The sequence below is a fragment of the Rhinoraja longicauda genome, chromosome 10 (assembly GCF_053455715.1).
Source record: "Rhinoraja longicauda isolate Sanriku21f chromosome 10, sRhiLon1.1, whole genome shotgun sequence".
Classification (NCBI taxonomy): Eukaryota; Metazoa; Chordata; class Chondrichthyes; order Rajiformes; family Arhynchobatidae; genus Rhinoraja; species Rhinoraja longicauda.
Genome location: NC_135962.1, coordinates 12,786,857 through 12,801,876, shown reverse-complemented (window position 1 = coordinate 12,801,876; position 15,020 = coordinate 12,786,857). Strand labels below are relative to the sequence as shown.

The 15,020-nt window shown below is 44.6% G+C and overlaps 1 protein-coding gene across 2 annotated transcripts in view; it reads left to right on the top strand.

Moving 5' to 3' along the window:
- Positions 1 to 7,954, top strand: part of tmem121aa (transmembrane protein 121Aa) — a 68,039-nt gene extending 60,085 nt beyond the window's left edge. For both annotated transcript variants that reach the window (XM_078406226.1, XM_078406227.1), the window contains exon 2: positions 4,813 to 7,954. In XM_078406226.1, the coding sequence (XP_078262352.1) occupies positions 5,478 to 6,416 (939 nt within the window). In that variant the 5' untranslated portion in view covers positions 4,813 to 5,477 and the 3' untranslated portion in view covers positions 6,417 to 7,954. The remainder of the gene's footprint in view (positions 1 to 4,812) is intronic.
- Positions 7,955 to 15,020: the final 7,066 nt, after the last annotated feature.

Sequence of the window (15,020 nt, the reverse complement as noted above, 5' to 3'; positions counted from 1 at the left end):
ACCAAAGGAACTGTTTCTCTGCTGTACAGTTCTACATAAATATATGCGTGTGTATAATCACTTCAGTTTGACAGGTTATGTTGTATTTACAGTGCCTTCCATAATGTTTGGGACAAACACCCATCATTTGTTTATTTGCCTCTGAACTCCACAATTTGAGATTTGTAATAGAAAAAAATCACATGTGGCTAAAGTGCACATTGTCAGATTTTAATAAAGGCCATTTTTAAATATTTTGGTTTCACCATGTAGAAATTACAGCAGTGTTTATACATAGTCCCCCCATTTCAGGGCACCATAATGTTTGGGACACAGCAATGTCATGTAAATGAAAGTAGTCATGTTTAGTATTTTGTTGCATATCCTTTGCATGCAATGACTGCTTGAAATCTGCAATTCATTGACATCACCAGTTGCCGGGTGTCTTCTCTGGTGATGCTCTGCCAGGCCTGTATTGCAGCCATCTTTAGTTGATGCTTGTTTTGGGGGCTAGTCCCTGTCAGTTTTCTCTTCAGCGTATAAAAGGCATGCTCAATTGGGTTCAGCTCGGGTGATTGACTTGGCCACTCAAGAATTGATGATTTTTTAGTTTTGAAAAACTTTGTTGCTTTAGCAGTATGTTTGGGATCATTGTCTTGCTGTAGATTGAACCACCGGCCAATGAGTTTTGAGGCATTTGTTTGAACTTGAGCAGATAGGATGTGTCTATGCACTTCAGAATTCATTATGCTACTACCATCAGCAGTTGTATCATCAATGAAGATAAGTGAGCCAGTACCTTCAGCAGTCATACATGCCCAGGCCTTAACACCCCCACCACCATGATTCACAGATTTGGCGGTATGCTTTGGATCTTGGGCAGTTCCTGCTCACCTCAATACTTTGCTCTTGCCATCACTTTGATATGTTATTCTTCGTCTCATCTGTCCTCAAGACCTTTTTCCAGAACTGTGGTTGCTCTTTTAAGCACTTCTTGGCAAACTGTAACCCGGCCATCCTATTTTTGCAGCTAACCAGTGGTTTGCATCTTGCAGTGTAGCCTCTGTATTTCTGTTCATAAAGTCTTCTGCGGACAGTGGTCATTGACAAATCCACATCTGACTCCTGAAGAGTGTTTCTGATCTGACAGACAGGTGTTTGTTTTTTTTTTCTTTATTATAGAGAAAATTCTTCTGTCATCAGCTGGGGAGGTCTTCCTTGGCCTGCCAGCCCCTTTGCGATTAGTAAGCTCACCAGTGCTATCTTTCTTCTTAACGATGTTCCAAACAGTTGATCTTAGTAAGCCTAAGGTTTGGCTGATGTCTCTGGCAGTTTTATTCTTGTTTCTCAATCTCATAATGGCTTCTTTGACTTTCATTGGCACAACTCATGTTGATAAACTGCAATAAAGGTTTCCAAAAGTGATGGAAAGACTGGAGGAAAGACTAGGTGCTGAGAGCTCTCTTATACCTGCATTAAGGAGGCAATTAAACACACCTGAGCAATTACAAACACCTGTGAAGCCATGTGTTCCAAACATTATGGTGCCCTGAAATTGGGGGGGGGGGGGGGGGGCTATGTATAAACACAGCTGTAATTTCTACATGGTGAAACCAAAATGTATAAAAATATCCTTTAATAAAATCTGACAATGTGCACTTTAACCACATGTGATTTTTTTCTATTACAAATCGTTAATCGTGGCGTACAGAGGCAAATAAATGAATGGGTCTTTGTCCCAAACATTATGGAGGGCACTGTATGTTTCTTATTCCTGTTCTGGGTTCACAGGGTCAAGTATTGTGAATCTCAGATTTGAACCAAGGCGAGTTACTGACATAAAGGAGAATGGATCTGTTGGCATTGGAAACCATGCTGAGGAAATTTACCGGCATGAAACCCAAATTGAATGAATTCATTTAAGCGTTCAGGTTCAATGGGACTAGTCTTTTATTCACTTCTGATTTAAAGATTATGGGATTACAGCATTTAAGATTGAGGACTTGATAGCAAGAAGCAATGGTTTCTTTTCACAGAGTTCTGTACAGGGAGAATAGACTTGAAGTTGTGGAAGACATGCCTTCTGAGCGGCTGAGGCACTATTGAAAGTTTCCAAACGGAGACAGAGAGATATATGAGCCAGCCTCAGGGGTACAGAGCCAAGGAGAGTGGAAGGAGCCACAATGTAGATAAATCATGACCTGGTTGAACTGTAGAATAGATCCTAAGGCTAAACTGCCTCCTGCTTGCTATAATAGAGCAGACGTAAGCCCTGCTGTTTACAACAGCTAATTAATAACCTGCCGTGATCCTCAGCCTTCAGGTGCAAGGTACCGACTGGGTGAAGGAATAGCAATGCTTTCTTGTTTCACTTGTCCAGAGGCTGCTTGGTCTCACAGAATGGTTCGCGTGGACTGGAACAGCGAGAAGGCAGCACAACTAATGAAGGTTCTGAAAGGCTGGGTGAATTGAAAATGTCAGACCTTGCACGGATTGATTTTTTTTGCCAGGATATTAAAAGGGAAGGGAACTAAAATAGGTAAATGGTAAATCACACGACTTAATGACATTTCGATGGCGGGGGGGGGCGGGGGGTGGGGGGGGGTGGGAGGGGGAGGGGTGACGCAAGAGCTGGCAAGTGATGGGTGGGGGAAGCTGAGTAGAGGTTTGATTAGCAGAAGGAATTGGTGAGAATATGGAGAGAATAAAAATATTATTTATGTAGGATGAATGCAAGTGAGTGGTTGACGTGGACTCGACTCGGTGGGCTGAAGGCCTTGTTTCCATCCTGTATCTCTCTTTGACTCAAGCTTTGAGCTGTTTAGTGCCCGGCAGTTTAGATGGCCAGGCTGCAGGGCCAGATGCATAGTGAGGGAGGCAAGTCAAGCAGCAAAGGGGAAGACTGCTGCACCCACATGTCTTTGGCTCAGCCTCGTTTTCCTCCTCTTGATCTCCTGAGGATGTAAAGGTTTAGTTTTAGTTGAGAGATACAGGGTGGAAACAGGCCCTTCGGCCCACCGAGTCCACACCGGCCAGCAATCCCCGCACATTAACACTATCCTACAAACACTATGGACAATTTACACTTATACCAAGCCAATTTACCTATATGCCTGTATGTCTTTGGAGTGTGGGAAGAAACCGAAAATCTCGGAGAAAACCCACGCAGGTCACGGGGAGAACGTGCAAACTCCTTACAGACAGCACCAGTATGTCGGGATTGAACCCGGGTCTTCGGTGCCACGAGCGCTGTAAGACAGCAACTCTACCGCTGCGCCACTGAGGTGTTTGTGTTATCCCCGCTAAATAATTCTTCCAAAGAATTGCAAATGATGTGCACTTTGGCAACAATCTCTCATCTCACTGTCTGCTAAATTATGAGCATTTTACCAAGCCCACATTCCCACCCACGCACGATGTACTATTCCCACAGGCAAGGATTTAAACTCCCCCTTGCAATGCCAGCTGGTGAAACACCCTGGTTATTTGCCCCTGCTGATTTCTTTGTGTCCCTCCAACTCTATGAGCTGCCTTCTGGCAATCCTCAGACTTGGAGGGATTCTTGCTCGGAATTCACCCTCACTGCAAAGTATTTTAGTTTGAAAAAAAGAAACAAAGCTAGTGAAAGCATGAATGGAATCCAATTATTCCAAACAAGGGAAGGTAATATTGGAAATTGTTCAATCTGATGGGAATATCTCATTTAGATTTTACTCAGTAAGTCATCTTCCATCAAGCGATTAATTAAATTATATGGTGAACATCAGACATGGTTTATGTAAGGAGTTGCAGCTGATGACTTAAATGCTTTTGCATCTCACAAACCTGCAAACAGAACTACAATGAGTTAAGTCCTCAATAATGACGGTTCACCAATTTTAACCCAGAGGTATTGTCTAATACTCCATGGTCATGTTTGACAGTCAGAACCTTTGTCCCAGAGTGAAAATTATAACGATACCTATAAGATGAGATGGGGAAAGTTTAATGGAGATGAGCAAGGCTAGTTTTTTTTTAATACAGAGAGGGGTGGGGGTCTGGAATGTATTGCCAGGGGTGGTGGAGGCAGATACGATAATGGTGCATGTTTAAGAGGCTTTTAGATAAGCACATGGAAGTGTAGAGAATAGAGGGACAGGCAGAGATCAGTTTCACGGCATCATGTTCAGCACAGACATTGTGGGCCAAAGGGCCCATTCCTGTGTTGTACTGCTCTGTGTTCCATTTCTATGTTCCATGTTCATAGTATGGCAATCTAATACAAGGACTGGTGATCATAAATAAGAAGCCAGGTCGATAGGTCTCAGCCAGTATCACCCCCAATTGACTCCAGCAAGGACAATACAGCCCAGGACCCCAGAGCTACTCATGTACACAGATCACTAACCCACAATGACATTTGCTTTATGTATGCCTAATACATTTTATCTTCCTGTTCTTACTTGTTTTTCCTGAGTTATGGTCAGCCTTGTTTTTCTAACTACAGCGAATGAACTTGGCCTTCTGGTTCTGCACAATATTCCATGGTTTCACTATTGGCAAGACTATGCAGTGCAGCATCAAGAGCTAAATTCACCTTATGTGTCCTTGCATGGTTCCTTGTGCAGGCATTAAGCTCATCCTGTGAACCTTTGTAAATTCTGTTCGCTGTAGAGAATAGTTTGCTGTTAGAAACCCACAAGCTCCAACATATGTTCGATTCTGGCTTGTTTCCCCCAATGTACACCGGTTTGCAAGGGATTGATATGCGGCTTACAGCAGAAAGTAGCGTGATAGTAAGCTTTCAACACTAACGTTCCTCTCTTCTTTCTTCTCTCCCTCCCTACCCCCCAGATCTCATGGATCTGAAGAGAAAATCAACGTAAGGATTCCGGGGAGGGGTGTTGGTGCTCTGGAGAGATACAATGGCTGACATGAGGTGTATGACGAAACCAGCTCCAATCCATGAAAGGCAGCTGATGAATGTGCCCAAGCCGTTGGGTCCATCCACTGGAAGATTCGCAATTGATTGAATGCACTACCATGCATTCACACCTCAGGCCGTTCACACCTGCACCACCGCGATCGCAACCGAGACCCCTACAACCATGCAAGTCATGAACCTTTACTCAAGACTCCACATCTCAGTCTTGTCAGGCATTCTCAGGGATCCATGATTTCCAGAGATATGTCGGCCTTTCTCCATTTGATGAAGAGTTACCTCATTGTCTTTCACGAGACACAAAGCACCTCAGACATCATTGCACCCATTACAAGAGCACAGATGGGAAGAGATTGCCAGCAGGAATCGACCAGGCCTTTAGATTTATTATTGGAGGACTAGGACAACAGGCGACCACATTTTGGAACTGCAGATTAAAATAACAGGGGCTATCATACTTGTCTTCATTGAAGAAGACGTGTGACCCTTTAGCAATCTTCAGCCAGGTTGCCCTGTTACTTCAGTCCTGACAGGACAGCCTGCAATAGTGGCTACAGGGTGCTCCTTGACCACGAACATGGTCCTGCCACCTCCGGACCGGCGGCACGTGTGCCTCTCCACCATCGTCATCATGAGCAGCATGGCCTTCATGGACGCCTACCTGGTGGAGCAGAACCAGGGGCCGCGCAAAATCGGGGTCTGCATCATCGTGCTGGTGGGAGACATCTGCTTCCTCATTGTGCTCCGGTACGTGGCTGTCTGGGTCGGAGCTGAGGTGAAGACTGCCAAGCGCGGCTACGCCATGATCCTCTGGTTCCTCTACATATTCGTCCTGGAGATTAAGCTCTACTTTATTTTTCAGAACTATAAGGCCGAGAGGAAAAACACGGACATAGTGGCTCGAAAGGCACTGACCTTACTGCTCTCCATATGCGTTCCCGGGCTATACCTGATCTTGATCGCCTTGGACAGCATGGACTACGTCAAGACTTTCAGGAAGAAGGAGGATCTAAGAGGACGTCTCTTCTGGGTGGCCTTGGATTTGCTGGATATTTTGGATATCCAAGCCAACCTGTGGGAGCCGCACAAGTCTGGCCTTCCGATGTGGGCGGAAGGCCTCATGTTTTTCTACTGCTATATTCTCTTGCTCATTCTGCCATGTGTCTCTCTCAGCGAGATCAGCATGCAAGGCGAGCACATAGCTCCGCAGAAGATGATGCTCTATCCTGTTTTGAGCTTGGTAACCATCAACATAGTCACGATATTCATCCGGGCGATCAACATGTTACTGTTCCGAGACAGTCGGGTCTCCACCATATTTATTGGCAAGAACATCATCGCAATTGCCACCAAGACTTGCACTTTCGTAGAGTATCAAAAACAGGTCAAGAACTTCCCCGAGAATGCAATAGCTCTCGAGCTGCAGCAGAACTCCATCCCACACAATCAGACCATCCACAATACACAGGCTGCCCCACACAACCCAACCCCAACCAGAGAAATAGTGGACACATGACAGCAGGCAGTTCGACTATGGATGAGATGGTTTCCAAAAGTGGTCCGGGGAGAGAGCTAATGGGGAGGAAACACTTCCGGACTCTGGAGAGCAAAGACTGTTCCATATCCCATCAGAATGCATGGATGGGCTGACAGAAATCAGTGTTCACCCCCTCTCTCACTCGTCCCTCTTTCCTAATGGTTTCCTATTGCTAGCCTCTTGCTACAACTCAGGCACCAAAAGGAGAGTTTGACGGCAGCTTTGGGATTGGACCCGAAACGCTGCAAAAGAATACCTTTGCCCTGGAGCTTGTAGCCGCCAAGCGAAGTCACGACAAAGTGTTGTTTTTTTTCATAATGAATGATATATCGGATGTCATTCCCTAGACTCAAGACTTTAAATGTCCAAATTTCTAACATCCAAATAAACATGTTTACTATGATGGACACCGTTTTACAAAACATATTTTGAGATCTAACTGTATTTTCAGAAACAGAGTATTTAACTTATTGCAGAAATTACATTTCTGTCAAATTTTAAACAGAAGATGACTGGGAGGTAAAGGATACTAAGGGAATGAACCGAGCTTTGACCAGTGACCAATTGGCCTTGAATCATTACATTTTTCCGTTCAGGTAGATGAGTCATTTAGTTGCATTCACCTCCTTGGCATTTGCAACTCATGATTGTTAATTTAATCCCAATTTCTCCAACTCATGTGAAATTCGCTCAGTCTTTTGATTGACTGATCCGGGTAACTGATGCTAGTTGATATCCTGTGCAACAATGAAAATATATATTCAATTCCAAACTAAATCATGAGCTGTCATTGTCTTATAGCCCTGAGTCATACAGTGGAGAAACAGGCCCTCGATCCTGCATTGCCAATAAACTGTGCATTGCTGCCTTTAAAATAAAAGATTATAATGGAAAGGTCTGAACATACAGATCTGCTGTTTTTAGTCACAATTTTTATTCTGCGTCCATTTCTTCCATGTGTTAACAGGCCTGGCCTGCAATTCCCCTAATTGCTAGGGAAAAAAAACCTGCAGATGCTGGTCTGAAGAAGGGTCTCGACCCGAAACATCACCCATTCCTTCTCTCCAGAGATGCTGCCTGACCCGCTGAGTTACTCCAGCATTTTGTGTCTACCCCTAATTGCTAGTGTGAGTTCCAATGGTGTCCATTTGTTAGAACTGAAGAAACACCTTTTGGAAACCAAATTGGGAAACTGACCGTTATCTTTAAATAAATGAGCCAGTGGGGTTGATGAAGGATGATGTTAATTTAACATCTCTGATGGAAGGAAAAGTGACAAGGAATTACTCAATTTCAATCATGATGGATGTGTTTTGTTTTTGAGCATCTTTGTTGTGCTTGTTTTACATTCTCAGCCCATTCCCTGTCATTACTGAGCGAACAGCTGCAAGTGTCTCCAAAGAGATTCTGCCCCATCAGTCACTCAACTGCAAAACTCTGTTAAATCGTTTTTGACAGTTTCATATTTGTCTCCTGGCAGAGAAAGATAGAAATCGAGTTGATATGCTGAAAATGAAATAAAAGATATTTGTTTGACAAACACCAAAGGGCCTCATTATTGAATAATGAGAGGAAATTTGTGGATTGCATTAGAAGCCAGGGAGAAAACAGAGCTAAAGACACCAACACTTTCCAACAGAAAAATAAAAACTGCATCACGGACATTAATTTCTCATATCTTGAAGATTGCGCCTTTGTTTACATTATTGATTAATTTTTCAGTATTTGGCTGTCACTGCAAAACCAAAATATGGTGATGTTAATCTAGTCTCCCCTTTAATGTATCAGGCTAAGGGAATAGAGGGTCACATTGATAGATTCAAATAAGAAATCACGGTGGCACAGCGGTAGAGTTGCTGCCTTACAGCACCAGGGACCCGAGTTCGATCCTGAACTACGGCTGCTGTCTGCCCACAGTTTGGACATTCTACCTGTGACTGCATGGGTTTTCTCCGGGTGCTCTGGTTTCCTCCCACACTTCAAATACGTACAGGTTTGTAGGTTATTTGGCTTCTGTAAATTGTCCCTAGCATGTAGGATAGTGCTCGTGTGTGGGGATGATCGCTGGTCGGCCTGGACTTGGTGGGCTGTTTCCAAGCTGTATCTCTAAATTCAAAAGTCTAAAGTAAAGAGGAGACTCAAATGAAGCTTAAACACCAGTGTGGATGATGGTCCAAATGAAGCTTAAACACCAGCGTGGATGATGGCCCAAATGGTTTCTAATATCTATTATAAGCGTGTGCCTGAGTAATAATATTTTGGGCTCAAACTCCACTCTAGAGACTTGAGTTCATAATGCAGACTGATACATCAAGCAAATTCCAAAGAGAGTACTGCACTATAGAAGGTCCTACCTTTTAGATGAGATGCTAAACCAAGACTCCATTAGCCTTTCCTGTGAAATTAGAATATCACTCACACTACAACATAAGATTTCCAGGCTTACCAACTTACCAACTACAGATGTTAAGCTCACCGGCCTATAATTCCCAACATTTTCCCTGCAGCCTTTCTTGAAAAGAGGAACAACATTTGCTACCCTCCAATCCTCTGGCACCTCTCCTGTATTTAAGGACGACTCATAAATTTCAACCAGGGCTCCCGCAATTTCCTCTCTAGTTTCCCGCAACATACTCGGATATATCTGATCAGGCCCCAGGGATTTGTCGACCTTCAAACACGACAGTACTTTCAGTACTTCCTCGACTGCTCTCATGACACTTCCAGTGACTGCTCCAATTTCCTCCGTCCTACTGTCTTTCTCCTCGGTAAATACAGAGGAGAAATGACCTTGCCCATCTCCTGTGGCTCCACACAGAGGTGACTGCTTTTATTCCTGAGATGGCCCATTCTCTTTCTAGTTACCTTTTTCCCCCTTATGTATTTATAAAATCTTTTGGGATTGTCTTTTATGCTACCCGCCAGAGCTATCTCCTGGCCACTAATGTCTCAATTTCCCTCGTCAGCCAAGCTTCCTTACGTTTGCCTGCTTTGCCTTTCACTCTAACGGGGACGTACACATCCTCAGCTCTCTTCAATACACTTTTAAAAACATCCTACTTGGCCGGTGTTCCTTTCCCCTCAAGTAACCAGCTCCAGTCAACTTGAGCGAGACCATCTCTCACACCCTCAGAGTTGGCATTACCCCAGTTGAGCATTTTAACACATGGACCCTCTCCGTCCCGATCCATAACTATCTTAAACCTAATCGATCTGTGGTCACTGGTCCCAAAAGGCTCCTCCACACACACTTCATTAACTTGCCCTTCCCAATTTCCCAATACTAGACCCGGCTTTGCCCTCTCACATATGGGGGCTTTCACATACTGTTTAAGTTCAGTCTGAAGAAGGGTCTCGACCCGAAACGTCACCCATTCCTTCTCTCCCGAGATGCTGCCTGACCTGCTGAGTTACTCCAGCATTTTGTGAATAAATCGATTTGTACCAGCATCTGCAGTTATTTTCACATACTGTTTAAGTAAACTCTCCTGAACACTTTTGAGGAATTGCACCCCATCTAAACCCTTCACTCTATAATTTTCCCAGTTTATATTGGGAAAGTTGAAATCTCCTACTACAACAATCTTACTGCAACTGTCTGCAATCTCACGGCACATTTGCTCTTCTAATTCCCGTTGACTATTTGGGGGTCTGTAGTACACCCCCAACAAGGTGATCATCCCTTTCTTGTTCCTCAGCTCCACCCATATACCGTGGCCTCACTGGACGAACCGTCCGTAATGTCACCTCTGAACACAGCCGTGACATCCTCCTTAACCAACAATACAACTCCCCCTCCTCTCTTTTCCTCACCCCTGTCTCTCCTGAAGCTCCTGTACCCCGGAATATTGAGCTGCCAGTCCTGCCCTCCCTTAACCAGGTTTCAGTCATGGCTCCAACGTCCCAGTCACTCGTACCTATCCACGCCCTAACCTCATCTGCCTTACCCATCAAGCCCCTTGCATTAAAGTACGTGCAGTTTAAACCAACCCTCCTTCCTCGCTCTCCGGCTTTTTCCTATTCTGTCAATTAACCTTTCCCACACCACCCTCCATATCAACTTCTGGCCTCTCCTGTGCCTCTGTCCTGCACGAAATCCCACCCCCTTGCCAATCTAGCATAAACCCTCCCGTATAACATTAGCAAACCTGCCCTCTAGGATGTTGGTCCCCCTCCAGTTAAGGTGCAACCCGTCCCTTTTATACAGGTCACCCCTGCCCCAGATGAGATCCCAATGATCCAGAATTCTGAATCCCTGCCCCTGCACCAACTCCTCAGCCACACATTCATTTCCCCTATCTTCCTATTCTTACCTTCACTAGCACAAGGTACTGGAAGCAATCCTGAGATCACTACCCTGCAGGTCCAGCTTTTCAGTCTTCTGCCCAATTCCATAAAATCTTGTTGCAGAACCTCCTTCCTCTTCCAACCTGTATCATTTGTGTAAACATGCACAACAAACTCCGTCTGCTCCCCCTCACTCTTGAGGATGTTGTGCAGCCGCTCCGAGACATCCTGGACCCTGGCACCAGGGAGGCAACACACCGTCCTGGAGTCCCGCCCGCTGCCGCAGAATCTCCTGTCCGCACATCTGACGATTGGGTCTCCCACCACCATGGCTCTGCCTGACGTCACTCTTCCCCATTGAGCCTCGGCACCAGGGTTGGAATCACAGCCCTGGCTACCACTCAACCTTGTTGTGTCGTCTGACAATAGACAATAGGTGCAGGAGGAGGCCATTCGGCCCTTCGAGCCAGCACCGCCATTCAATGTGATCATGGCTGATCATTCTCAATCAGTACCCCGTTCCTGCCTTCTCCCCATACCCCCTGACTCCGCTATCCTTAAGAGCTCTATCTAGCTCTCTCTTGAATGCTTCCAAGAGGGTGTACCTGTTTTCAGTCGGTACATCCACCAGAGTCTCCTGCACTCCACGTTTGATCCTCTTTCTCACAGTCACCCACCTTCACTCTTCCTGTATTGTTGGCTTGACAACCTCACTGTAGGTCCTGTCCAGGAAATTCTCGTTTTCCCGGATGGCCCTGAGGTCATCCAACTGCTGCTCCAGTTCCCCAACACGTTTATTCAGGAGCTGCACCTTGACACAATTTCCGCAGGTGTGGTTTCCAGAAGCACCAGCAGTGTCCCTGACTTCCCACATCCTGCAGGAAACACACTGCACCAACTCACCTGCCATTTCTTCAACGGACAACAAATCACAGCTTTTGAATCATGTAGCTCCCTTGCCTCAGTCTCCTCGCCGAAGACTCTTGAGCCAAAGACGCACTCTTTACTCACCAATGCACCACCTCAGCAAGGCCACTCCCAATAAGGTCGCTCTGCTACAGCTGCACTTGTTTTTAATCTCTTACCTAATAACTACTTTAGGGCTAATTAGTAAATTACCTGAACATGGGGCTTGGCGCTCTTTTTAAACTGTCTTTCCCTGTGACTCATCTACTTTCTCACGGACTTTCAAGCCAATAGTCTCTTCTTCTCTCTACTTCTATGTGCTGCTTCTCTGACTGAGCTCCACGTAAGTCTTTCTCTTTCATCCAACCCCATCGCCATGGGTAACACAGTGGTGCAGAAGATGGAGCTGCAGCCTCCAGCACCAAGGATCCAGGTTTGATCCTGACTTCAGGTGCTCCGTGTGTGGAAATTCTCCCTGTGACTACATGGGTTTCCTCTGGGAACTGTGGTTTCTTCCTGAAAGATTTGTGGGTTTGCAGGTTCATTGGCCTCTGTAAAATTGCCTTCCGTGTATAGGGAGTGGATGAGAAAGTGGGATAGCATAGAACTCCGTATGAACAGGTGCTCAATGATCGATGTGGGTTTGGTGGGCCGAAAGGCCTGTTTCTGTGTTGTATCTCCAAAACTAAAAACAAAACCAACCATTCTTTATCATGTAATTCTTCTAATTGAAACACAACAAAAGCAATTAACGTGAGAACGAAAGTAAATGTTTCTCTTGTGATAAAGCGTTGTGCTAAACATCATTCTCCTATTTAATTAACACTAGTTGGAATCATATACTCATCGGCACACAAAGTTCAGGATAGCTTTTTCACTATTTAAACCCACATAAATGCATCAAGGACAAACAATTACTTTCAATTTTTTTTAACGCAAAATATTGAAGCATTTAAGAAATGCCCAAATGAGAACTTGAATTGACTAGGCATTGAAGACTACAGGCCAAATGCTGCAGGATGGGATTAATTTGGATAGGTGCCATTGGTCAGCATGGACATGGTGAGCTAAATAGCCTATTTCCATGCTGAATGGGCGTTGGGTGTATGGAACGTGCTGCCAGAGGAGATAGTTGAGACAGGGACTATCCCAACGTTTAAGAAACAGTTAGACAGGTACATGGTTAGGACAGGTTTGCAGGGATTTGGACCAAACACAGGCAAGTGGGACTAGTGTAGCTGGAACATGTTGGCCGGTACAGGAAAGTTGGGCTGAAGTGCCTGTTTCCACACTATGACTCTAAGTTTATTCACAGAAGTTAGAAATTGAGGACATTTCGACAAAAGGTACAAGAAGTAAGCTGTACATGTGCTGCTTTGGCGATCAATAAACTCCTCACACCTCCTGTGCTGGGTAATCTCGAGTACTTGCAGCTTGATGGACCTTATCTAACAACCTTTACGGCATGTGAACATAGGAAGATTAAATACATGATAGAAATGCAGGTCAGTCAAGACTTCAAATCCAATTTAAAACAGAAGAAGGTAGTTAGGATTTGTTATTTAAATCAAACTCAAATCCCACTACATCTGCCTTTATTTCAGTCTTGTCGGTATTAACATATAACATATATATAACATATAACAACTACAGCATGGAAACAGGCCTGTCCGGCCCTACCAGTCCACGCCGACCATTCTCCCTGACCTAGTCTCATCTACCTGCACTCAGACCATAACCCTCCAATCCCCTCCTATCCATATACCTATCCAATTTACTCTTAAATAATAAAATCGAGCCAGCCTCCACCACTTCCACCGGAAGCCCATTCCATACAGCCACAACCCTCTGAGTAAAGAAGTTCCCCCTCATGTTACCCCTAAACCTTTGTCCCTCAATTCTGAAGCTATGTCCCCTTGTTGGAATCTTCCCCACTCTCAAAGGGAAAAGCCTACCCACGTCAACTCTGTCCGTCCCTCTCATAATTTTAAAAACCTCTATCAAGTCCCCCCTCAACCTTCTACGCTCCAAAGAATAAAGACCCAACCTGTTCAACCTCTCTCTGTAGCCTAAGTGCTGAAACCCAGGCAACATTCTAGTAAATCTCCTCTGTACCCTCTCCATTTTGTCGACATCCTTCCTATAATTTGGCGACCAGAACTGCACACCATACTCCAGATTCGGCCTCACCAATGCCCTGTACAATTTCAACATTACATCCCAACTTCTATACTCGATGCTCTGATTTATAAAGGCAAGCATACCAAACGCCTTCTTCACCACCCTATCCACATGAGATTCCACCTTCAGGGAACAATGCACAGTTATTCCCAGATCCCTCTGTTCCACTGCATTCCTCAATTCCCTACCATTTACCCTGTACGTCCTATTTTGATTTGTCCTACCAAAATGCAGCACCTTACACTTATCAGCATTAAACTCCATCTGCCATCTTTCAGCCCACCCTTCCAAAAGGCCCAAGTCTCTCTGTAGACTTTGAAAATCTACCTCACTATCAACTACTCCACCTATCTTAGTATCATCTGCATATTTACTAATCCAATTTGCCACACCATCATCCAGATCATTAATGTAAATGACAAACAACAGTGGACCCAACACAGATCCTTGGGGCACTCCACTAGACACTGGCCTCCAACCTGACATACAATTGTCAACCGTTACCCTCTGGTATCTCCCATTCAGCCATTGTTGAATCCATCTTGCAACCTCACTATTAATACCCAACAATTTAACCTTCTTAATCAACCTTCCATGTGGAACCTTGTCAAATGCCTTACTGAAGTCCATATAGACAACATCCACAGCCTTGCCCTTATCAATTTCCCTGGTAACCTCTTCAAAAAATTCAAGAAGATTAGTCAAACATGACCTTCCAGGCACAAATCCATGTTGACTGTTTCTAATCAGGCCTTGATTATCCAAATAATTATATATATTGTCCCTAAGTATCTTTTCCATTAATTTTCCCACCACAGACGTCAAACTAATAGGTCTATAATTGCTAGGTTTACTTTTAGAACCTTTTTTAAACAAAGGCACAACATGCGCAATGCGCCAATCTTCCGGCACCATCCCTGTTTCTAATGACGTTTGAAATATTTCCGTCATAGCCCCTGCTATTTCTGCACTAACTTCCCTCAATGTCCTAGGGAATATCCTATCAGGACCTGGAGACTTATCCACTTTTATATTCTTCAAAAGTGTTCGTACCTCCTCTTCTTTAATCATCCTAATTTCCATCACTACTCTACTTGTTTCGCTTACCTCACATAATTCAATATCCTTCTCCTCGGTATTCTGTAGGGAAACAAACTGCAGATGCTGGTATAAATCGAAGGTAGACACAACATGCTGGAGTAACTCAGC